This window comes from Macaca fascicularis, chromosome 3, assembly GCF_037993035.2.
Source record: "Macaca fascicularis isolate 582-1 chromosome 3, T2T-MFA8v1.1".
In the NCBI taxonomy this organism is placed as follows: Eukaryota; Metazoa; Chordata; class Mammalia; order Primates; family Cercopithecidae; genus Macaca; species Macaca fascicularis.
Window position 1 is genome coordinate 38,265,947 of NC_088377.1, and position 25,367 is coordinate 38,291,313.

The 25,367-nt window shown below is 54.3% G+C and overlaps 1 protein-coding gene across 2 annotated transcripts in view; it reads left to right on the forward strand.

Moving 5' to 3' along the window:
* FOXK1 (forkhead box K1) overlaps positions 1–14,803 on the forward strand; it is an 84,671-nt gene extending 69,868 nt beyond the window's left edge. For both annotated transcript variants that reach the window (XM_005549048.5, XM_074034331.1), the window contains exons 3-9: positions 3,164–3,320; positions 3,941–4,087; positions 5,688–5,881; positions 9,478–9,644; positions 9,733–10,017; positions 11,463–11,687; positions 12,572–14,803. In XM_005549048.5, coding sequence (XP_005549105.3) covers positions 3,164–3,320; positions 3,941–4,087; positions 5,688–5,881; positions 9,478–9,644; positions 9,733–10,017; positions 11,463–11,687; positions 12,572–12,852 — 1,456 coding nt within the window. In that variant the 3' untranslated portion in view covers positions 12,853–14,803. The remainder of the gene's footprint in view (positions 1–3,163; positions 3,321–3,940; positions 4,088–5,687; positions 5,882–9,477; positions 9,645–9,732; positions 10,018–11,462; positions 11,688–12,571) is intronic.
* Positions 14,804–25,367: the final 10,564 nt, after the last annotated feature.

The window sequence follows — 25,367 nt, forward strand, 5'->3', positions numbered from 1 at the left end:
AGCCACTGTGCCTGGCATTCAGCATTTTTTTTTTTTTTTTTGCGGGGGGAGACAGAGACTCACTCTGTTGCCCATACTGGAGTGCAGTGGCGCAATCTCAGCTCACTGCAAACTCCGACTCCCAGATTCACACCATTCTCCTGCCTCAGCCTCCTGAGCAACTGGGACTGCAAGCGCCTGCCACCACACCTGGCTAATTTTTTGTATTTTTTAGTAGAGACAGGGTTTCACCGTGTTAGCCAGGATGATCTCCATCTCCTGACCTCGTGATCCACCCTCCTCGGCCTTCCAAAGTGCTGGGATTACAGGCGTGAGCCACCACACCTGGCCCAGCATTTTCTTTAGATTGCTAAGGGAGTGTTTCCGTGGACTCTTGGCATCAGACACGAGATGTCTTGATTAGTTTCCCAGACGGCTCCAAGGCCCCTGGCTTTGGAGCTGGGTGTCCCATCCCACCTCGGCCGGGCACCCTCGGACCTGTCTTCCCCCAGAGCACTTTACCAGCCCTTAGCGGCGACGTACCTTTCCCAGCTGGAATGACACCAGGATCCGGCAGCCCAGGCCGGGTCCGGTGCTGGGGAACGTGGTGGAGAGACCCCCCTCCTCTCTTCCCTGTGTTTGAGCCAGGTTTTGCCAACCTGTATTATTTCCACTTGAAATTATTATCTGGGGAATGACAGCCTTTCCTGTGGGTTTTACTCCGTGAGGTTTTTTGTTTGTTTTTTGAGATAGGGTCTTACTCTGTTGCCCAGGCTAGAGTGCAGTGGTGTGATCATAGCTCACTGCAGCCTCGACCTCCTAGGCTCAAGCCATCTTCCTGCCTCAGCCTCCTGAATAGCTGGAACTGCAGGTGTGCACTGCCATGCCCAGCTAATTTTTTAAATTTTAAAACTTCATTTATTTATTTATTTTTAGAGACAGGGTCTTGTTCTGCTGGAGTGCAGTGGCACAATTATAGCTCACTGTCGCCTCAAGCTCATGGGCTCAAGCAGTCCTCCTGCCTCAGCCTCCTGAGTTGCTGAGACTACAGGTGCACACCACCACACCTGGCTGATTGTAAATTTTTTGTAGAGATGGGGGTGTCACTATGTTGCCCAGGCTAGTTTCGACCATCTGGGCTCAAGCGATCCTCCCGCCTCGGCCTCCCAAATTGCTGGGCTTTCAGGCATGAGCCACCGCGCCTGGCAGACATGAATTTTCTAGGATCTTTTGCAAAATAACTGCTGGGAACAGGAACGGGTCCCTGCCACCCGTGCTGGGCCATCACTGTTTGTTGTGGAGTGGCGGGGGGGGGGTGCCCCTCATTGGTCCTCAGGAAGGATCCAGAAGCCTGCCACCTCATGGGCCTCGGACAAGATTTTCCGAGCTGATTGGCCATTCCCCAGCCTGTGGCTGGAGATCAGAGTGTATCTGAGTGACATCTCGGCTCAGTGGTCCCAGCAAGGCCTGACATTTCAGTTCTTCCTGCTGAGTCCCAGGGGGATATCCAGTAGCTTTGGGTCTGGGACTAGGTGCACAGGCGCGGTCTGCAGCCCCTCCAGCCATGAGGCCGTCCTGCCTCAGCAGGGAGGCGTTTGGTTCCCAGAGGCCCTTGACAAAACTGATTTTGAGGGCTGTGTGCTGTTCTCAGTCAAAACCTTTCTCTCCCCTTCTCACCTTCTTGTAAGCTTGGGTTTTGTATTTTGGGTTCAGAACTAAATTCAGAAAAAGTTTCCTTTTGACCGTTGCTACCTCTATCGAGCCATTTGTGGGTGTTCATTTAAGTTTCGACGTGTGCGGAACTTACCTATCTCTGCCGTATTTGGGGAGCCTGTTGGAAGAGAGAACAGGAATTCCAGATCAGAGTCCTTAACGTTCCATGTGGGTGACACTGAGTCATTCCTGAAAATGCCCCAGGCCTGAACTGCTCATTAATGTCAGCTGCCAGGTTTTTCTCAGCCACAGGAGTTTTTTTCATTCATCCCCCTGCTCCATCCAAAAAATGTTTCTTGAGCCCCACCTGCGCCGAGGGGGGCTCCTGCTTAGCCTGAGGTTTGGAGATCTGAGTCTTGTGCCTGGACAGTTGGGGAAGGATGTTCCAGGCAGAGGAAGGGGCAGCAAGGCGGGAGGAGGAGAATGGACCTTCTGGATGGTTCTGGGTGGCCTGCAGGGCAGTGCAGCCAGGGAGCGTCCTGCCCGCCATGGGGGCTCTAAGGCGGCTGAGGGGGGATGTCAGCATCACAGGTGGGCAGGGTCCATCCCAGGACGGGGCCAGGTGGGTGCCCATGAGCTCAGGACAGTGGGAGCTCTTTCTCTTGGGAGGTTTTGCACCCGCTCTTGGTGTTCTCATTGGCTTTCTCTGAATACCTGTAATAGAAATCATTTTCAGAAGCAAAACATCGCTGTGGTTTGCTAACTGAAGCCTGCCTGAGTGAGTTAGGAAAGCAGGCCAGGGCGCACCCCTCAGCCGGACGGACACAGCCTCCTGCCCACGGTCCCGGCCTCAACCCAGAGCCTCACCTGCAGCCGGGGGTGTCGGTCACTCCCGGCCACCTGGGTTGCTCCAGCCTGGGAGGGAGAGGGGATGAGGGCAGGGGCATCTCAGCAGCTCAGGGCAAAACCGCAGGGGTCGTCTCTTCCCGAGGGCGGTGTCTTCAGGAGAGCCACCTGCCATGCCTTCATCCTGCGGGGCGATGGCACCTCCACAGCCCCTTTCTAGCATCTGCCTCTGACTGCACGGGGTTGTCCTGGGCCTGAGCCTTTTCCCACAGCGCCACCTTGTGGACACCTGTGCAGCAGCCAGCAGCCTGCAGAGGCTACCTGCTCCGGGTGCATGTCCTGTAGGGTGCACGTCCTGTAGGGGTGTGCGTGGGGGGAGCTGAGGAGGGGCCCGCACAGAGCTGCCTGACCAGGTGCTGCCCTGGGCCCTGCACAATGGCAGGAGGAGGGCCTGCAGCACTCTCAGTCCCCGAGCAGGAGTCACCATTGGAAGGAAACTTGGCTGCCGTCTCCAGCATCTTGTCCCTGACGCTGTGTGGCCTTGGCCGGGCAGCGTGATGGCACTTACGATTGGAAAGTTTGAGCTTCTTCCCCACAGCCCCACCCTCTGGGTAGGTCCTGAAGCCCTGTGCCCCACAGGGCTTTTTCAGAGCCATGAGCTTACAGTGTCCTTCTCTCTCCTCAGCGTCCCCAACTCCTGCCCAGCCAGTCCACGTGGTGCCGGCTCCTCCAGTTACCGCTTTGTGCAGAACGTGACCTCAGACCTGCAGCTGGCAGCAGAGTTTGCAGCAAAGGCCGCGTCGGAGCAGCAGGCAGACACGTCCGGAGGAGACAGCCCCAAGGTCTGAGCCCACCCAGAGCCGTGATGCACGTGGTGACCAGGATCGGGCCATGGTGACCCAGTGTGGGCGGCACAGACAGCCCAGGGCCCGTGGGCGTGTGCTTGAGGTGGTCTCAGCCCACAGGGAATGGAGCCACAGCTGGCCGTAGAGCTGTCGGCGCTTTCTCCTTTTCGTGCCCAAATCATCCCCGTTGGTCATTTGCTGGTGACAGGGGTGGCACCGTCACCAAGGGCCCCTCCCGCTACGCTCCTTGTTCATTTGCTGCTGGCATCCTGGCATCAGAGCCTTCATACAGCCCTTGAGAAGGATGGCACTCTCCTTACAACTTTGTCTTAGTTCGTTTCTGTCCAACAGCTGTTTTCAGATTGATTTGTGGAAGAGGTGAGAAATTCCAGAATTAAATTATAATAAAAACAAAGTTTTCCTTCCCACGAGGCAAAAATGGCCGTTCCTAGTTGAATGCAAGCACATCAATGGGATAGTTGGAGGGCACCGGGATGGGTGCCGTCGAGACATGCACGGTCTTGTGGGAAGGTTCCTCCCTGTCACCTGTGACAGGTGGGTGGAGTGGACTCAGGGACCTTGCTGGAGCTCATCCCGTGAGCCCTGTCTCTCCGCAGGACGAGTCAAAGCCGCCGTTCTCCTACGCGCAGCTGATCGTGCAGGCCATCTCCTCCGCCCAGGACCGGCAGCTGACCCTGAGCGGGATCTACGCCCACATCACCAAGCATTACCCCTACTACCGGACGGCCGACAAAGGCTGGCAGGTGAGGCCAAGTCCCTGGGGCTGGACCACCTCTGAAGGCCCTTAGAACGTGAAACTAACAGGCGCGTCGCTTCCCTTAAAACAGAAAAGAGGGCCGGTAAGGGAGCTCATCCCTGGAACCCTAGCACTTTGGGAGGCTGAGGCAGGAGGAGGATCAAGACCAGCCTGGGCAGCATAGAACCTCTTTTCTACTAAAAATTAGCTGAGTGTGGTGGTGCACACCTGTGGTTCCAGCTACTCGGAGGCTGAGGTGGGAGGATCACTTGAGCCCAGGAGGTGGAGGCTGCAGTGAGCTATGATCACACCACTGCACTCCAGCCTGGGAGACAGAGAAAGACCCTGTGTCTAAAAAGAAAAAAAAATATTTTTTAAACTAAGAAGATAGATATAAAAGAGGGATGTTTTCACAGATGGCCTATGATACATCTGAAAGGCACTGTGATACCATTGTATCTAAATACTCTTTTTTATTAGTTTGCTTCTTCTGAGCCCCAGAACTGAGAAGATGGGTCTATACCTTGTTAGATTTTGTGCTTGCTGTGCCCTACGATCCCATGTTAAGTTGGAAAAATGCACCGTATACTGTTAATAAAACCGTCTACATGTCTGAATTGTGGATGGGATTGTAAGAGCTTTGTCCACACCAGCCATGACTGATGCATGTTGCATTTGCCTGTATTTTCTCCAAAGTCAGTGTAGCATATCCACTAGTTTTGTTTTGTTTTGTTTGTTTTTTGAGACAGGATCTCACTCTGCTGCTCCAGCTGGAGTGTAGTGGCACGATCTCAGCTCACTGCAACCTTTGCCTCCCGGGTTCAAGCGATTCTTCTGCTTCAGCCTCCCAAGTAGCTGGGACTACAGGCGCCCATTACCACGCCTGGCTTTTTTTTTTGTATTTTTAGTAGAGACAGGGTTTCGCCATATTGCCCAGGCTGTCTCAAACTCCTGACCTTAGGTAATCCTGCCCACTTTGGCCTCCCAAAGTGCTGGGATTACAGGCGTGAGCCACTGCGCCTGGCCAAGACCCAGTATTTTCTTTGTCCCAGACATGCTCCTGGACCAGGATCTGTCATTCTGTTTCACTTTTTCTGTAAAGAATGGTAATGGCAGCCAGGCACAGTAGCTCATGCCTGTAATCCCAGCACTTTGGGAGGCCGAGGTGGGAGGATTGCTTAAGCCCAAGAGTGTGAGACCCCATCTGGACTAAAAATACAAAAAATCAACCAGACATGGTGGCCCACGCCCATAGTCCCAGCTACTCAGGAGGCTGAGGCAGGAGAATCCCTTGAACCCAGGAGGCGGAGCTTGCAGTGAGCTGAGATTGCACCACTGCACTCCAGCCTGGGCGACAGAGCGAGACTCTGTCTTCAAAAAAAAAAAAAAAAAGTAAAATGGTCATGATGCTGTGTCAAATTTTGATAGGAATGACCTGCCCTGTGCCTCAGTGCTGCTCCCATGAGGCCCAGTCAGCGCAGCACCAAGGGCTCTGCACAGCGGGACGGCCCCCCCCACCCTGGTCCCGCGTCTGTTGCAGATTTGGGGCGGGTGGGACTCGTTTTCTGATTTGCTGGTGACGGGTGAATGTCTCTGCTTCCCTGCAGAATTCTATCCGACACAACCTCTCTTTGAACCGTTACTTTATTAAAGTCCCACGTTCCCAGGAGGAGCCTGGGAAGGGGTCTTTTTGGCGAATAGACCCCGCCTCTGAAGCCAAGCTCGTGGAACAGGCATTCCGGAAACGGAGGCAGAGGGGCGTCTCCTGCTTCCGCACCCCCTTCGGGCCTCTGTCCTCAAGGTAAAGCTCTCTGCGCGGCCGTCCTTGAGCTGTTAGGAAAGCTGAGCTGCCCTGGAGCTTAGAGATGCCTGATGCAGTCTGCCCTCTGGATCTGTGGGCGCAATAGCTGCAGGCTCAGCGTGCGGGCATGCAACTGATCACAGGTCCAAAATATTAAAAAAAAAAAAGGGCTGGTGCGGTGGCTCACGCCTGTAATCCCAGCACTCTGGGAGGCCAAGGCAGGTGGATCACCTGAGGTCAGAAGTTTGAGAGCAGCCTAGCCAACATGGTGAAACCCCTGCCTCTACTAAAAAAAATACAAAATTAGCTGGTTGTGGTGGCAGGTGCCTGTAATTCCAGCTACTCGGGAGGCTGAGGTAGGAGAATCACTTGAACCTGGGAGGCGGAAGTTGCAGTGAGCCGAGATTGTACATACCACTGCACTCCAGCCTGGGTGACAAGAGCAAAACTCCGTCTCAAAAAAAAAAAAAGTAATACAAATGAAACAATACACACTACAACAGCTATTTACATAGCATGCATAGTGTGTTAGGGATTATAAGCAACCTGGCGATGATTTAAAGCTTACAGGAGGATGTGCGCAGGTTGTATGCAAAGGTGGCACCATTTCTACGAGGAACTTGGATAAGCATCTGCAGATTTGGTACCTGCAACCCCCTCCCCTCAAGTACCGAGGGGTGACTGCTGGTTTTGGCACTCAAGGCTCCACCATTTTCTGTTCGTGTTTTTGTTTTGAAAGAATACCTCAGGACCAAGAACTCCTAAAATAGTAGGGTTACTAAGTAAGCCACTGACTGTTGTATGAAAAATCACATTTTAGTTCTTAGAAGTGGAAATGTGTGTAGCAATGGGAACAGTTCCTAAGGCTGAGAATAAATGGACTGCAGCTTTCGGTGCTTTCGGTGGCACTGAGCTTTCCGTTGCAGTGTGAGAGGACCCAGGGAGAGCCGAATATTTGAAGGGACAGGCGAGGGGTATGACTTGGGGAGCCCACAACCGCCTTTGCTTTTCCCAGATGCTGGGAATGCAGCCCTGCTGCAGGCGGGGTGGACAGACCCTCCCCCAGCCGCCACTGCCCACCTGGTGGGTCAGGGCCTCCCCTGCCCAGCTTGGTCTTGGTCGAGCCCAGTCTGGAGGAGCAGCACCTCCTGTGAGTGGCCTGGGCAGCTCTTCCCAGGTTGCGCTTCAGATGAGCCCATCCCAGGTGTGGGGGAGGAGATCTCCTGAGCGGCACTCTTGGAAATCCTTCCCAGTGGAAGGACACGTTAGCATCTCGTGCTTCCCATTTCAAAATTCTGTTTCCAACACCATTCGATGAAAGATTGAAATATCTGAAAATTCATTCCAGGCAAGGGTCTGGCCTTGTGGTTCTCAGGTGAACTGGGCGTATGGTTAAGGTAGGACTTCAAAAAAGTGTTAGAACATCATTTGGAGCATTTCAACTGAGCATTTCAACTGAGCTCCAAGTGATATTCAGACACTTTTTTGAATTCCTGCCTTAACCATACACCCCATTCACCTGAGAATCACAGTGCCAGACCCTGTGCCTGAAATGAATTTTCAGATACTTCAATCTGAACACAACATCACTTAAATGGAACGTGAAGAGAAATTTTGTTAAACCATTAAGTTGCTAGAGCTGTTGAAACAAGTACCACATACTGGGCAGTTTGAACAGGTGATGATTGTCCCACAGTTCTGCAGGGAGGCTGGAGGTCCAGGGACAAGGTGTCGGGAGGGCTGGGTCCGTCTGAGGCTGCGAGGAGTCTCCCCAGGCCTCCGCCCTGGCTGCCGACGGTCTCCAGCACTCCTCCGCCTGTGGGTGTGTCACACCACCCTCTGCCTTCATCTTCAAGTGGCACCATCTGTGTGTGTCAGGGTACATTTCCCCTTTATATGAGGACACCAGTCATTGGATTCGGGTCCACTCAAATGACCATGACCTTTTGACTTGATCACCTCTGTTAGACCCTGTCTCCACATAAGCTCACGTTCTGAAGTACTGGGGGTTAGGGTGCCAGTGTTTCTCCTTTGGGGGACACAGGTGAACCCCTGATAGCCACCAATGTCATTTTCAATGACACTGAAGATGTCCATCTTCAAGGTCGCCCTTGGAGCTGTGGAAGCAGGTGTTGTGCTGATAGAATCTGCTTGGGTGGTGGAAGGAGGGAAGACCCTCTGGGCCCTGAGGACTGTACGGCAAGAGCTGTGTCTTCCAAAGAGGGAGGAGGCTGGCTTGACTTCCAGAGCCTGGATGGATTTAAAGGGAGGCAGGTCCTAGGAAATGGGGTGACTGGGTAGAGGAAGGGGAGATTAGAGAGGGCCCTGACAGGCATTTGGACTCTTGGTAAGAATTAGAGCCGTGGCAGACTCCAGAACTGGGGAGCGGCCTGGCCACATGGGTTTGGGATTGAGTCCGGTGTGCGCTGGAATCCGCAGTCAAGGCCTCCAGGCCCCTGGATGAGGAACAGACGGGGAGCTAAGTGGTCTGGAAGAGACTACACAGGGCAGCAGGGAGGGGAGGGATGGAGAGGGAGCGCCCGGGCCCCTGCCCATGGAGCCCAGGAAGGGCCCAGCTCAGCCACCCGTGGTAGACATAGCATATGCAAAGTGACCAAGGATGTTTGTAACATGATGAAGACTCTGGCCAGGCACGGTGGCTCATGTCTGTAATCCCAGCACTCTGGGAGGCTGAGGCGGGAGGATCACTTGAGGCCAGGAGTTCAAGACCAGCCTGGGCAACCTAGCGAGACCCCTGTCTCTACCAAAAAAAAAAAAAAAAATTATATATATATGTACGTATGTGTTTGTCTGTGTATCTATGTGTGTGTGTGTGTGTGTATTTAAATAAAGACTCGCTCCTTACCCCAGCCGCCCCGGTGAGTCCCAGCTTCCTGCCTCTCTGGTCTATGCTGAATCCTCCTGCTTTGCGTGTGCAGCGGCGTGGCTGGGCTGCATGTCCTGCCTCACGTGTGTGTTGGGTGGTCCCAGAGAAGAAAGCTGACTGCTTCCAGGCCTGGGTCTTGGCTGTGTTGCAGTCGCCCACGCCAGGCCCTCACAGGTGGCACCTGGCAGGAACGCTGTATTGTAGAGCCTGGGTCGATGGTGGCGGGGAGCGGGCGGGGAGCAGGTGGGGAGTGGGCGTGCTTGGACTGTTAGTTGTGCAGGAAAAGGTTGTGCTCCCAAAGCTCGTTTTACTCTCAGGGGTAGAGTTTTCATGGTGTAATGGTTGTGCCCATCAAACAGAAGCTTATGTTTTTGGCACAGAAGGCCTGAGCCATTTTCACGGACATGTGGCTGGACCTCGGTGGAAGTGAACTCTGTAGGTTGTCGCGTTTACTGCAACACCTCAGATGATAACGTCCCCTCCCATGGAACGGAGCCTCCCCCGATGCAGCCCCCACTCAAATGGAATTTTAAACACTGGGTTCGGGTTTCAGGGGGGCATTTCTCACTGTCTGAATGGGGAGGACAGAGACAGCTCCAGGGAGCGTGGGCGGGTGATGGGGGCGACACTGAGATGCCTGGTGTCTCGGAAACGTCCTCCTGCCCCTCAGCGTGGGCGCTGACTGCCACGACCCTTCCCTCTCTTCCAGGAGCGCTCCAGCTTCGCCCACACACCCCGGACTGATGTCCCCTCGCTCCAGCGGCCTGCAGACCCCAGAGTGCCTGTCTCGGGAGGGCTCCCCCATTCCACACGACCCTGAGTTTGGGTCCAAGTTAGCTTCTGTCCCAGAGTACCGGTATTCCCAAAGCGCACCCGGTAAGGAGCGGGCAGCCCTCTTGCGGGGTGGGGTGGGACTCGTGGGGGCGCGGGAGGGGTCACCATCTGCTCTCCGCCCTCCATGCAGGCTCCCCCGTCAGTGCCCAGCCAGTGATCATGGCCGTGCCTCCCCGACCGTCCAGCCTCGTGGCCAAGCCCGTGGCCTACATGCCCGCCTCCATCGTAACCTCACAGCAGCCCGCGGGCCACGCTATCCACGTTGTGCAGCAGGCCCCCACCGTCACCATGGTCAGGGTGGTCACCACGTCCGCCAACTCGGCCAACGGATACATCCTCACCAGCCAGGGCTCGGCGGGGGGCTCCCATGATGCGGCGGGCGCAGCCGTGCTGGACCTGGGCAGCGAGGCCAGAGGTAATGCAGCTGCGGCTGGCAGCCTTCGCAGGACCCTCCGTGGTGGTCTGGGCCAGCAGATCCGCAAGGCAGTGCCATTGGCCTAGGCCTGGGGCTTGAGGAGGATGATTCTCTGCTTCTGCCTCCGCTGCCTTGTCCTTTTAAATCAGCATGAGCTGGGTGGGTGGCTCATGCTTATAATCCTGGCACTTTGGGAGGCCAAAGCAGGTGGATCACGTGAGGTCCGGAGTTCGAGGTCAGCCTGGCCAATGTACTGAAACCCTGTCTCTACTGAAAATACAAAAATTAGTCAGGCATGATGGTGCGCTCCTGTAGTCCCAGCTACTCGGGAGGCTGAGGGAGGAGAATCGCTTGAACCCTGGAGACGGAGGTTGCAATGAGTTAGATTGCGCCAGTGCACTCCAGCCTGGGTGACAGAGCAACGCCCTGTCTCAAAAAAAATAAAAAACCATGACTCTCCACAGATGCATCCTTCCTTGTTGAATAGGGCCCTCGGATGCACATAGCTGTGTCCTTGCCCTTAAATTCAGTTGTGCTGCGGCCTTGCGTGCATTTGGAATTCAGTATTTTCTGCAGGAGAAAGAATGAGCCTGGGAAGACTGTTCTTTTCGACTCCCTCGTAAGGAGACTTTAGAAGTCATTTAGGGAAACTGTTCTGAATTGCTAAAAGAAATCCAATCCCAGGGCTTGATGGGGTAGACACTGAACACGCAGCTGACCCCAGAAGCCCCTCTCTGGAACACCTTCAGTTAGGCAGCACCCCCTGACGCCACTCTCCACCCTTGACTTCATCTCCGTGGTGGTGTTTATTTCAATGTTGCCGTAATGAAACTGCAGTTTGGTGAGGGAAGGCCAAGTTACAGCTCTAATCAGGATCGTTTCATTCCAAGTAATACATTTTCTTTCTCAGGCTAAATTTGGGTTTGTTAAAGCTAAGGTATTTAAAATACTGTTCTAGGCCGGGCGCGGTGGCTCACGCCTGTAATCCCAGCACTTTGGGAGGCCGAGGTGGGCGGATCACTTGAGGTCAGGAGATCGAGACCAGCCTGGCCAACATGGTGAAATCCCATCTCTACTGAAAATACAAAAATTAGCCGGTTGTGGTGGCGGGCATCTGTAATCCCAGCTACTCGGGAGGCTGAGGCAGGAGAATGGCGTGAACCCGGGAGGCAGAGGTTGCAGTGAGCTGAGATCGTTCTGCTGCACTCCAGCCTCTGTGACAGAGCAACAAAACCCGTCTCAAAAATTAAGTAAAATATTGTTCGAAAACCTTAGTAATTGTTTTCTTCCCAAACCTATTTCGCCCGTGGGATTTTCCTCTAGCAAACCAAGTTTTTCCCAGTGCCGACCTCACTTTCCCCACTTGGCAACCTGTTGCGCAGGTGTCGAGGAAATCGATTGTCTCGTTGGCCCAGTGTGGTGCTGACTTGGTTCCTATCCCGCAGGCCTAGAGGAGAAACCCACCATTGCGTTTGCCACAATCCCCGCGGCCGGTGGAGTCATCCAGACAGTGGCCAGCCAGATGGCCCCCGGGGTCCCCGGACACACAGTCACTATCCTGCAGCCCGCCACACCTGTGACCCTCGGGCAGCACCACCTTCCAGTCCGGGCCGTCACTCAGAATGGAAAGCATGCGGTTCCCACGAACAGTTTAGCTGGCAGCGCTTACGGTGAGGCCCTGGCCTTGTTCTGCATGCCACATCCGAAGGTCTGTGGCTCCCAGTAGTCAGTGCAGCACGAGAATGTTCTCCCAGTATCACCCGATCCTCCACTCAGTTCAGTTTATTGCACACCTGCTATACTCCAGGCACCGGGATAATGCTAAGAAAAGAGGGTGGAAGGGGCTGGGCTCTGTGGCTCACACCTATCATCCCAGCACCTTGGGAGGCCAAGGCAGGCAGATCGCTTGAGCCCAGGAGTTTGAGACCAGCCCGGGCAACATAGCAAGACCCCATCTATACGTAAGATTCAAAAACTTAGCCAGGTGTGGTGTCGCGCACTTGTGGCCCCCGCTCGGGAGGGTGAGGCTGTAGTCGGCTGTGATTGCTCCGCTACATGCCAGCCTGGGTGACTGAGTGAGACCCTGTCCCTTAAAAAAAAAGGGAGAAAGAAAAGAGGGTGGAAGGAAAACCCAGACCTGCCCAGTGTCTGGAGCTCACGCTCCATGGGGTGAGGCAGGAGGTCGAGGGAAGGAGGAGAGTTGGGGTGCTGGGGTGCAAGGGCATCGGGCAGGGTGTCAGTGGGGTGGCTCAGGGCGGTGCATCTGTGTAAAGGAGTGGGGCGAGCCATCGATGTCCAGCAGGATCCAGACAGCAACAAGAGGGGCCTCCACCTGATAGGCTGGAGCCAGCAGAGACAGGGCAGATGAGGTGGGGAGGGGATGGCAAGGCCCACAGGGCCTGCAGGGAGCAGAGCAAGGGGAGCTGGCCTGCCTGGCAGGGGTGCACTGAGCTCCAGTTCCTGCTCAGCGGCTTAGCCCCTGTGTAGGTGACTTGAAAAAAATAGCTGGGTCCTAACCAGATCCCAGAGTAACCCTCTTTTTCCTCCACTCCAGCCCTCACCAGCCCTCTGCAGCTCCTTGCGACCCAAGCGAGTTCGTCCGCGCCAGTGGTGGTCACCCGGGTGTGCGAGGTGGGGCCCAAGGAGCCAGCAACAGCCGTCGCGGCCACGGCCACCACCACCCCAGCCACTGCCACCACCGCCTCTGCCTCTGCCTCTTCCACTGGAGAGCCTGAGGTCAAAAGGTCCCGGGTGGAGGAGCCCAGTGGGGCTGCAACCACACCGGCTGGAGTGATCGCCGCCGCTGGCCCCCAGGGGCCAGGCACCGGGGAGTGAGGTCCCCTGCAATGTGGGGGAGTGGGACTCACCCAGCGGCGACCCCGAAGCTGGACACGGCAGCTCAGGCGGCCGCACCCACAGACGGAGGAGAACAGCCCATGGCGGCCCGCGGGCATCAGCAGCACCTGGACACACCCAGCCCTTTCCATTTTATCGCCTGCCCTCCCGTGGTTTAAAACAAAAACACATAAACAAGTTCAGACAACTGATTGTATGATTCTGGGAATTCTTTGCTTTCATTTCCTTCTCCCTTGGCACCACCTCCTCTCCCCAGGCCTCCCTGTTGGGCGTGGGGAGGAGGTTGGAGCTCAGCATCTCGAGGAATGTGTCAAGACAGCCCCTCTGCTCCACGCTGCATGGCCAACTGCCTTTGTCCCGGGAGGAGGGACAGAAACGCAGCAAGGCACACACCGAGGCTGCCGGGGAGGCCTGGGTACCGGACGGATGCCTGTTGGGGAAGCCAGGAGCTGCCTAGCCATGGACTGCCTAACAGCCTCTCTGCCCAGAACGTGACATAGAAAGTGTTGGCATTAACTCGGGGGGTGTCCGGTTTCACTTCGGACCCCAAGTTTTTCTTTGTTTAAACTTGGAATTCAGACTTCATTGTACACCTGAGGCAAACACAAAAGGGATCATGTATTTTTGAGGATTTCATCTGTTGACGGTCTGATGACTGGCTGTAGGTCTGGGGTTCCCGCTGGGTTTAGTCCCCTGGAAGAGTAAACCTGCCGCTCTGATAACTTCAAGTAAGAGGAGCGGCTTCCTGGGTTGGCGTTCGCGGTGGAAGCTTCCTAGGATGCAAGATCGACCTGGATCCGCCAGCCGCAGACATCGCACTGCCGGGGACAGTCGGGGCCACTGCTCTGCAGGCCAGACCTTCCCAGATTCTCCCGTGGCTCCGACGTCCCAGTGCTGACGGCCACAGCGGGACCCAACGGTGCCAAATGCCATCTGCTCCAGCTGCTGTTTCACTCAGTTACAGCGTCCGTGCCACTCCCACATTGATCTGCTGTTTTAAATTGGAAGCATTTCTCCTGCCTGAAACTCCAGGGCCCCTCCGTGAGCAGAAGGGAGACCCCACCATGAGCAGAAGGGAGGTGGCACGTGGCCACCCTCATGGGGGAGCTCTGTTTGCTCCTGGGCCACTGCTCAGGTCCGTCCGTGAGCAGAAGGGAGACCACACCCCAGCAGCAGCAGCGAGCAGGCCTGTGCCTCCACACCCAGCCCCAGCCAGCGCGACTGCTTTCGTTTGCCACACGGTGAGAACCGGAGGACGGGATGCTCCAGCAGTTGGGTGGCTCTGAGGTCCCTGAGGAAGCCCCTCCTGCACTTCTATTAAGACGGCCAGTGGCGCCTGGATCTTTTGTCATCAAGCGGCATTGAGCCAGAGCTGGGTAACGCCGAGCCCAGCTTGAGGAGGAAAGAGGATTCCTTCCGTGTGTCTTGGAGATGCGAAGTACATCCCTGTAAAGGTCAGCTGTCAGTTTTGCTGGCCGCTCCGGCGCTGGCTGTCCTGTTGGGGAAACAGCAACAGATTCGACATAGAGCTCCGGAAGAGCCTGAGGAGTAGTGGGTCTTGGAACTCGCCCATCCTCTGTGTCACAGCGTCTCACCAGCAAAGCAGCCTCCGCCCGGGCCCTGGCGGGAGAGCCACAGAGGGACCCAGGCGCCTGGAAGGCGTCTGAGGGAGGTGGCTGGGCAGGTGTCTCCCTGGAGAAGAAGGGAGAATGCTTTTCAAAGTGATTCCGAGGCAGTGCGGGAGGACACGCGTGCTGTGCGGCGGAGTGGAGTCGCCCGTGGCCCCATTAGAGTCCCCGTCCCCCAGGACAAGTGCAGGACCTTTGTGGGCCCCCTCCTTCCACCTAGAGAAAACCCCCGTTCAGTTTCCTTCTCCCATTCTGTTGTTTTTCTAAGCCCCCCAAAATGAGTCGTTTCTATGGCACTAACCTTTCCATGAGAAATAAGCTCTTTGTGGAAGTCCATACCTGTGGCCCTGGGTGAGGTTTCAGAGAAATGGGGGCGGGATGAACACAGCCGGCCATCCTGGGTGCAATTCCATCCGTGGAGGGTGAGAGATTGCGCCCCGTACCACACTGAAGCCTCCTGCTGTTGTCTGTGGGCCTTTTCTTTCCGTGGTGCCTGGTGTGTGCGTGCAAGGCTGAGAGAACGGGGTGTGGTGGTTGGAGATGGCTCCCTGACACCGGTGCCTGTGTGGCCTGAGCTGGCACCCTCCCGGGAGCGCCCGTCACAGAGGGCCTCTGTGACCACCTGCTGCTACTCTCTCCTCCATGGTGACTGTGTGCCCCCAGGGCTGCACGTGGCCACCCTTATGGGGGAGCTCTGTTTGCTTCTGGGCCACTGCAGTTGGCCTCCTCGTGCAAGCTGATGTCTGCAGGGAGCGCCGCGTGCCGGGATTGCACCACGTGTTGGTCACACAGTGAGGTCGCCTCTTGGCCTGGTCCGCTCAGGCTGGCTCTGACCCACTTGCTTTCCTGGTTTTTGAGATGGAGCACATTCTTCCTGTTAGCGGTAGCGTTCTCTGATTTTACTGCTTCAATGCCAAGGGCATGGAAAGGGAGTGGTGGATGGAGCCGGAAGGTGGCGAGCACAGGATCCCTGGGCTGCGTTCTGCCGCTTGGGAGTCCTCACTGTCTGGCTTCTGCGGGGACTGCAAAGAGGGATGAAGGGACGTGGTCCTAGGGGTCGGCTCAGACTCAGAGCAGGGCAGGGAGAGGAGGCCTGGATCCACTGCTCTGGGCTCATAACCATGAGATTTTGAAAGAGTTTTTGCTCATCTGAGCAGGTACCATGCCTGGCTCATGCTGGAGCTTGTCTTGGAACCAGTAGCCAGAGGCCCAGGAAGGGACAGGGCCCAAAAGGCTGCACATCCCGGCCACAAAGTCCTCCCGGTGTGCCCTGAGCCAGCCCAGTGAGCGCCTCCCAGCCAGGCGCTTTTGCAGAAGCAAGAGCATAGGCCAGGAGGACCTGGAGAGCCTCAGCCCCCAGCCTGGGCGGCCTGGGACCCTGAGCCGTGTCTGGTTGACCCAAGAACCTTCTCTGGGTTCTCCAGGGTGAGCTGACCCTAGCATGGTGCAGAAATGTGGGGAGAAAAGTAGCTTGATTCCAGCCCCGTTGTGGGGTCACTGCAGAGGCAGAGGCTGAGGGCCTGCTCTCTGGTCACCAGGGGCTGGGGGCATGGTCCACAGCGGATGAAAACAGGTCACAGTGGTGGCTTTGGGAAGGGCCCCTCCTGCTTTGCCCTGTTCGGAAAGGGGCTCCCTGAGAGCCCCTGGGCTCGGTAACCCGCTTCTGTCTTCTGCTTCCTGCTGGATAATTGCCAGGTTTACCAAATACAAGAAAACACCCACTTTGGCTAGGAGGTAAGTCCCAAAAACAACATCTTAAGTGGTTGAGCACAGGCATCCACCGAGGCCATCTGGTGGCCCTTGGGAAGTGGGGAAGCAGGGCCTGAGCGTCCCCCGGCTGCTACAGCAGCAGCTGGCTCAGGGCACCCTCTCCCGTGCCAGCTTCTGCCACCAGCCCAGTGTCCACGGAGCTGCAGGGCTGGAGGAGGTCAGGGAGACCTGGCTGTCAAGGGCATGGTGCCCGGTGTCCCGGTGTGTGCCCGTCCTCAGCCACTTGTGTCTTTCTTTCCACGTGGAAGTTCTCCCGGTGACACCTGCCCTCTGTTGAGGGTGGAATCTGTCACTCATGCCTTTGAGGGACCCAGATAGACTGTCCCTCTTCTGCTTTCTTTACATTCCTAAAAACCTCAACGTTAATCCCTCACCAATCGGGCCGAGTACGGCCTCACAGCTCTGCAGCGCCCCAGCCTTCTCCCACTGGCTTCACGCTAGAGGGCGCCACGTGCTCTGGGTGAAATGAGACGCTGGTGTCAGGTCCCCATGCAGAGACCCTCAAGGCAGCCCTAGGAAGACACTGGGGCGGGGGGGACCGTGACCAGGCAGGTGGAGCCATGTGTGTCTCACACCTGCCGCCCCTCAGTTTCCTTCCCGAGGTCTGGTGTGTTCTCTTTGGGATTTGCTGTTTATTTGTATTTCCTTTTTCTTTGATTTAAGAACCATGCCAAGTGAAAAAGGTGGGAATGAATTTCTGAGTTGCTGAGGGTTCCCTGATCCTAGGTACTGCGCTCTGTGCTTCTCGAGCAGGGAGGGGATGGATTTGGTGGAGTTGGGCCAGGCCGGGGGCTTCACCCTGCCCCCTCCAGACTGCCGGAGCCCCAAGAAGTTTTGAGTCCAGCTGGGCCTCGCCACCCGCCCCGCCACCCGCTCCTGGGTCCGTTTACTGGTTTAAGATCAGAGGCATCATTCAGCGAATGCTCTTGTGTTCTCTACATAAAGAGGGCCCTCCCTGGAACACTCCAAGGGAGCTGGGACTCTCCAAAAAGCCCCCACTAAGGGCTCCCTCTGTCTCTCGAGAGAAATTCCTTCTTTGGGCGAATCAGCGAGTTCAGGAGGAGGAGGCAGCTTTTCCTTGGCTTTGAAATCAGTGTTAGAGACAAAGAACAGACCTCAGTGGAAAAATGAAAACATAACTGAACATGGGGAAGCGTCGGAGAAGAAAGGATTTTCCCCTTCGCTTTCAGAGCCGGCGGGAGTGCAGGTCTGTTTTGCTTCAGAAGCCTCACATTCTGCTTTGCCTTTGAGTGACTTCATGCGGGATGAGGAACTGTAGAGCTCTCTAGAGCGGATGCCCCAAGTCCATCCTGGGCTCCTCCTCACCCCTCTGAGAAAGCCCCCTAAAAAAGGCTTTAGAATCACCAGCGTGCCGCCTCATGTTTCAGGGCAGAATCGCACGCTCCTCACGCTGGAATAAGTTACAAAACATGATTGTAAGGCTGTTTGCAAATGCAGAGCCCCAGAATGCTGGATGGAGACCTCCTCGGCCCTGCGGGCGGCCTGACTGCAGTAGGTCTGCTGTAAGGGGCGACCACGGGGACTGCGTCACACTCCTGATGAAAACGTGTTTACCCACAGCCTCGCCTCGAGCATCCTTGACGTTACCGCTGCCTTGAAGCAATATTACTTAATAAGGATACTTTACATTGCTCACATGTGCTGCTATGAAGACAGGATTAATCTTTAGACAGGACTCAGCTCCGGAGGTTCCCGGGTAATGTATTTTGGCTCTTGGAAGTGAGGGTAGAATTGAGAATATAACAAATGGTCTCTTGCCTGGTTCTGTCCCTTATTTTTAGATTGTTTTCCTGCATCTTACAATTTTCTTTTCCTTTCTCCAGGCCTGTTTTTCAGTGCTCAGGACACAGTTTTCATCACATACTTACTGTTTTGTTGCTGGGTTTGATGCAAGCCCTTTGCAATTCACATTGTCTTTTAATACGAAAAGCTGCTACATTTGGTGACCAGAGGGAGGGTTTGGAATCTGTGCTTTGCAGGGGATCTCGGTGGGTACCGCAGCCCCTTGCAGGATGGGGAGCTGGGTCCGTGCCTCGAGAGGGGGGCCCTTTCCCACGCCATGCGGCTTGAATTCTGTCAGAGTTGAATCTGTGGAAAGGATCGTCCCGTTGGAGCTGCTGCATCCTTTCCTCTGTCCTCCCTGTCTCCCAAACCCCGAAGTCACAGCTGCTTGCAAAAATGGGATTTTGGGGATCCAACCACACACATTTCCCTCTGAACTGAAATTTTAAAAACAGACCCATTTCACTGACTTCTTTAAGGAAAATAGTTTCACTCTTGGGTTGCCTTGTCACTGTCTCTGCTGGGCTTTTTCGGCCCCATCCCAGCTCCTCCTTCTCAGGCAGAGGCTGCAGCCCTCAGCTCTGCTGCTGGATGGAGCATTCGAGAACCCCCTCCTGGAAGGCAGACAGGGTGGAGGGCCCAGAGCCAGCCCTGCCATGCGTCATGACCAGTGGTGCTACCTGGGGGTGTGAAGCTGGGCTGGCTTTTCCTGGAGGTGGGTGAGAAGTCTGTCTGGGCAAAACAATCAGAAGGCCATGAGAGAAAGGGGAGTAGGGAGAGTGGTGAGGAAGATTCATCTGTGACTGATGAACCTCGCCGTGCTTGTCTGTCCCATCCAAGTCTGTGCCAGCTGCTGGAGGTCAGACTCCTGCCCTGAGAAACAGCCCAGTCCTTGGAGAATGAAACCCTGAGGGTCAGTGCGCTGAGGCCTTCCCTCGGGGCCAGCCATTCCCGGGAGGCCTGAGTGTGACCCAGAAGCTCTGCGGGTCGCCAAGACTGGCATTTTCCTTGTATTTTTGTGCAGGGCTGAAGTGAGCATTCCTCCTTTGAAAGTGAGCCTTTGGGGTTTTTTTTGTTTTTTTTACTCATCGTAATGGCTGGTTATGGCTGCTCAGAGTATCAGAGAATATTAGTAAGAGGGCAGTCAGTTTATTTTTAGGCATCTTTCTTTCTGTCCAAGGAGAAACCCCTCGGAAGAATCTTAGTCACTCTTTGCACCTGCCCTGTCATTCTCGCCATGGGGAAAATGCGTTGAAAAGAGAAATACGGGGACCAGGGAAAAGCCGTGAACGTGTTTATTTGCTTTGGTGAAGCAGCTGAACACTGGCTGCAGAGGACCCCCAGCCCCCACCCCGCTCCAGGCCCCAGTGACCCAGCTTCGTCTTAGGTTCCATCCTCCAGATTTCAGTCAACCAGAGGCTGCCAGAGGTGACTGAAGAGGTCTCCAAGTCACTCTGTCACCTTTTTTTTTTTTTGAGATGGAGTTTCGCTCTATCACCCAGGCTAGAGTGCAGTGGCCTCATCTCGGCTCACTGCAACCTCCGCCTCCCAGGTTCAAGCGATTCTCCTGCCTCAGCCTCCCAAGTAGCTGGGATTACAAGCACCTGCCACCACGCCTGGCTAATTTTTGTATTTCTAATAGAGGTGGGAATTTCACCATGTTGGCCAGGCTGGTCTTGAACTCCTGACCTCAGGTGATCCACCTCAACCTCCCAAAGTGCTGGGATTACAGGCATCAGCCGCCGCGCCCGGCCTCTGTCACTTTTTTTGCTCCTTACCCAGTTTTTTTTTTTTTTTTTTTTTTTTTTTCCGAGAGTGAGACTACAATGGGAAGACTCCTAGTTGGTTATTCTTTATCTCAGATTCTTTTTTCTGGAATCGTTTGCTCATTTGAGTCGTTGGTGATTTGCCCTGTGTCAGACACAGCGAAAAGAGTGCAGGGAGGCTGGGGCCAGGGGAAGCGAAGCGGCTTCAATCCGGGCTGACAGCCAAGAATCGTTCTCCTCCCTTCGGCGACAGGACCTGCCCCTCCGAGTCTACAGTTAAAAGCAGCTTCTAGAACCGACCCCTAAGTTTCCAGATGTATTGGCCAAGCTGAAATGAGGTCTGTGACTCTGAATTAGATGTTTTTTTTTTTTTGTTTTTGTTTTTTTTTTTTTTTTTCCTGCATGAAGTTCATAGGCCTGGATGTTAAATTGTGTCTGTGGCCTCTAAATCTCCAGGTTAACTGGTCCAGATTTTTTTTCTTTTAATCAATAACAATGGGGATTTAAAATCAAATATTTGGCCAAGTGCGGTGGCTCAAGCCTGTAATCCCAGCACTTTGGGAGGCCGAGGCGGGGGGATCACCTGAGGAGTTTGAGACCAGCCTGGCCAACATGGTGAAATCCTGTCTCTACTGAAAATACAAAAAAATTAGCCAGACGTGGGGGTGGGTGCCTATAATCCCAGCTACCAGGGAGGCTGAGGCACGAGAATCGCTTGAACCTGGGAGATGGAGGTTGCAGTGAGCGGAGATCACGCCACTGCACTCCAGCCTGGGCAACAGAGGGAGACTCTGTCTCAAAAATAAAAATCAAATCAAATATTTTAAGTTTGGTCCTTCTCTCCTTTCAAGAAAGGCTTTTTGGATACCTAGAATACCTTCATGTATGTGGCTTGATTTCGGTTTCAGGAGAAGTGGGGGCAGGAGGAGAGACTACACCTGTTTTCCAGAGTCTGTCCTGAGATGTCACTGAGTCCAGACACTTGAGCTGCACGTGCCCTGCAGATGACAAAGGCTGGCAGCTCAGCACACGTGCGGGAGGGGTTAAAGCCAATACTGAGTTTTTGTTGTTGTTTTAATCTGAACAATTATTCTCCTGTAAAAATAATTTGGGAGGGGCGGGTGTTGTTCGGTGTGTGTGTGTGTGTGTGTATGTGAGTGTGTTATCTTTTTTTTTTTTTTCTTACAGTGGCTGCCTGTCTAAAGTATTTTTCACAACATGTTTGATAAGCAGTGCTTTAAAAAGCAGTGGTATCCTATAAAGTGGAAATGTCAGTTCTAGAGCATTGGATGTGAAGTTCCGGTCGTGTCACCTTGCGTGTCCCGCCCTGGAGGAGTGAAGGTGGGCGCCCCGGTGGGGGTGTGGCTGCACCCCAGCACCGGGAGGGGGCACGCATGACACCAGAGGAAGGAACAGCCCCACCCATGTCAACAGCAGGCGGCCTGTGTTTTCATTTCAAATGGGATACAGTATTTTTTTAATAAGGAGCCATACTTTTTTTTAAGAGTTTGAGATCTGAATGTGATTTCTAATTGTATCAGACGTTAATGTTTTAAAGCTATAACAAAGTTTAAAATTTCTACTTTTTGTTTTTCATTTATTTTAACTGTTCTTTTATCTATTAAATTGTTGTATGTGGATGGGGAAGTTTTGTTTCTCCTCTTAGCATTTGTTTCTATAACCAGAAATAAAATTCTATATTAAAGAAATGATCCTGAGGCTCCGGCATGGTCCTTGTACACAGGTGGCTGCTGAAGGCGGTAGACGGACAGACGGCCTGGACACACAGGCTCCTGGCCCCTTGGACACACGGGCTCCGGACGCCCTGGACACATGGGCACCTGGTTCCCTGCTCCGGAGGCTGAAGGGCAGCTGCTGCTAAGGGAAGTTGCCCATAGGTCCTTGGTATCCTGTTCCTGGCTCACACAGGAGATGCTTCTGCAGGTGCCTGTGGCTCCTGGACTCGGTGACCACCCACCGAGAGTGTTCTCAGCGAGGAGGTTTGCAGCTCCAGGAATGTGAAGACAACGTGTGTCTCCCCTCAGACATGGCAAAGGCAGAAACCAGCTGAGCCAACCCCCTGCTCCTGGCACATGCCCAAAGCCTGGCTGGGGGGCACTTGCAGGTACTTGTCACTGCCCCAGTGGCTCCTGGGCAACTGTGGGTCCCTCCTGCTGGCCCTTGGCTAGATGAGAATTTCTACCCGTGTACAAGATGGGTAGAAATGTATATGGGAAGAAGTTATCCCAGGCCTTGCTTATTGTAGGTGTGGGGCCCGGGGCGTGGGGATGGCATTGACTTTGGAACTACACAGACCTGGGTTCAAGTTCCTACTGTGTCCTCACCAGCTGTGGGACTTCAGCCTGCAATGCGCTGCACGTCTTCATGTGCCGCACAGGCACCCCCACCCCACAGGCCTGGCGCCCTGAAGCTCAGCTGCGATACAATCAGCCTCTGTCTCTTCTGAGAGTTCCCCCAGACTTATGAGACCCTTGGGTGTGTCTGTGTGACGACTTCCGACGGGAGACTTAACAGCGGTGCGTGCTTGTCACACGTCTATCTTCTGTCAAGGTTCTGTAGTGTTTGCGTGTGACTCACTCAGCTGAATAACTTGCATTTTTGCGATTGTACAGTTGCCCGCAGTTGCAGCTAAAGTTTGACTGCTTCTCTGTCTTCCTTCCAGTTACTCCATTTCCATTGTAAGAATCTAATACAACTTTAACAGATTAGTTCTAGTTTAGGATGTCAGCCCAGGCTGGGCGCGTTGGCTCACACCTGTAATCCCAGCACTTTGGGAGGCCAAGGCAGGTGGATCATTTGAAGTCAGCAGTTCAAGACCAGCCTGGACAACATGGTAAAACCCCGTCTCTACTAAAAAAAAATACAAAAAATTAACCAGGCATGGTGGCATGCACCTGTAATCCCAGTTACCCGGGAGGCTGAGGCAGGAGAATCGCTTGAACCCAGGAGGTGGAGGTTGCAGTGAGCTGAGATCACGCCACTGCACTCCAGCGTGGGGGACAGAGCTAGACTCAGTCTCAAAAAAAAAAAAAAAAAAAAAAAACCTATCAGCCCAACAGCAGGCATGAGTGAGAGGCGTAACCTTCCTCCAGGGAGCTGCGCTGGCTAATTATTAATTGCATCGTTTTTAAGGTGTTGTAGTTGTGTTTGTTTGTTTGCTTGCTTGTTTAGAGACAGGGTCTTGCTATGTTGCCCAGGCTGGTCTTGAACTGGGCTCAAGCGATCCTCCTGCCTCGACCTCCCAGTGTTTGGATTACAGGCATGAGCCACCATATCTGGCCTTTTTTGCTTTTGATTAGGACAACCATTTTTCACTAGTGAGACCTTAAAATGACATTGGACACTAATGTAAATATTTTGTAAGAAACAAGTCAAATATTACCCCTGGTAAAATTGCCTGGGTTGTGTCTGTGTGGAGAGAGAGAGAGAGACAGAGATTGAGATTCCCGGCACATAGTTAGAATCTCAGTTAAACTTAGCTGCCCTATGAACCTGGGTATCTACACAACAAAGAGGGGTGCATCTCTCAGAACCCCAGAAGACATACAATTATGCACTGCAGCTCTATTCATTATTGTCAAAATCTGGAAACCAACCAAATATTCATGGATGAACAAGAAAAGCTAAGTACGGTATGATTCCATTTGCATGAAGTATAAAAAGAGGCAAAACTAATCTCTGGTGAGAAGAGACTAGCAGTTCCTTCTGGGGGAGGGGAGTGTGCGTTGACTGGGAGGGGGCCACAGGGGGACCTCTGGGGAGCTGGAAATGGTCTAGATCTTGAATTCAAGCCATGGCAAGAGTATTCACACCACAGAAATTATGAAACACAAATCACCCCCCGACTCCCCACCACCGCCCATGGAGCCGAGGCTTAAGACATTTGCCAATTTACCACTGGTTTCTAGAAACGTAAAAAATCGAGTTCATTTAAGGTTTGTGCGCTTTGGTGTGGACGTTTTACCCTAGTAAACGTTAAACACTGGCAGTAGGCTTTCCATAGACTACCTGCCACCAGTTTTCCTTTGCCAATCTTCAACCTGCAGCTCCAGGGGCACCCGCCGCACTCCACCGACTCCCATTCACTGCTCACCATCCACCAACTCCCATCTCTTCATCCTCTGCACCAGGTGCTCTCAGACATCACTGGGCGCCCTAAGGCATCTCAAAGTCATAGGTGGAGCTCCTGCAGGAAGCCCTCCCTCCCTCCTCCTTCCTTCCATCCAGGTGTCTTCTCGGGGCTTATCCCTTCAAGGTCTAACCTTGACGCACCCTATCTACGGAACACTGATTCCCACCCCCTACCCTATTCCCCAGAACCTTCAGCATTACCTAGCACAAATAGGACTCAATCATCGCTTGTCCACTGAATGACTGACTTGGCACAAATTTCCTCGTCCTTTTCTGCCCCAGACAGACACCCCACAAACATGAAGTTATCCTTGATTTTTTCCATTTTCTTCCTCCTTCCTGCAAATTCCTCAATCACAGGTCTTACAAATCCTACCTCTAAATGGTTACTGAATCTGCCTACTTTCGGGGCAACCTCCCTTCCCTGGACCACAACTGCACCAGCCTCCTTTCTCCCTCCGGAGCTTCCCAATCCATTCTCTCCCCTGTGGCCAGAGGTCAGTTCCCCCCTGGGGTGCATTTAAGCCACAGGGAGCCGATCACTGTCCTAGGCCCGCCCCTCCCCACCCCTTGGTCTGGACACCCTCTGGGCTTATCTTAGGCCACAGTCCCCGAAGCCTTCCTCCTCCGGTTGGACCCCCGCCCAGGTCAGGCTGTGACAGCGTTTATCATGACGCTGGCGTGTTGCCCTGTGTCCCCCTGCCGTCTGCAGGGTGGCAAACATCGCCAGGGCCCGGCACATCCTGGGCATCCAACACGTCTGTTAGAATGAACAGAAACTTCCCCTCTCTGAGCCTGTGGCCTCATCTGTAAAATAAAGTTCGCGAGATCCCATGAATATCGTGGGGATTGAATAAGGGATTTTTTGTTTTGTTTTGTTTTAAGCAGCAGGAAGAGCGGCGGGATGGGTGCTCAATAAATAGCTCAAAAAATCCCCAAAACTGCCCAGAGCCGCGGCTATTCCTTGCAAACTGCCGTTCGCTGCTGGGCTCAGCCCAGAAGTGGCGGAGTTTGTGTCAGATTTTCAGGTCGTACTTAGCATGGGGACTCCCGCACCACAGAGCTGTTTACGAAACAGAAACCAGAACTGGGGCAGTGACACTTCAGGGCCAGCGATACCCTCTCCCAAGGCCCCAGGCGCCCAATATCCGCCGGAATGGTTTCCGGGGTCGAAGGGCGCCGGCGCTGCAGAGTACCGAGTTTCCAGGGTCGCGGAACTCCGCAGCTCCCAGGCGCCGACCCGGACCCCCAGCCAGGGCACCTACGCCCCGCCCCGGGGGCTCCACGTCAAAGCCCATTGGTCGGCAACCTGTCCCTCCTGTCCATGTGATGCGGCACGTGACGCAGCCACGTAAGGCCGCTGCGCTCACGTGAT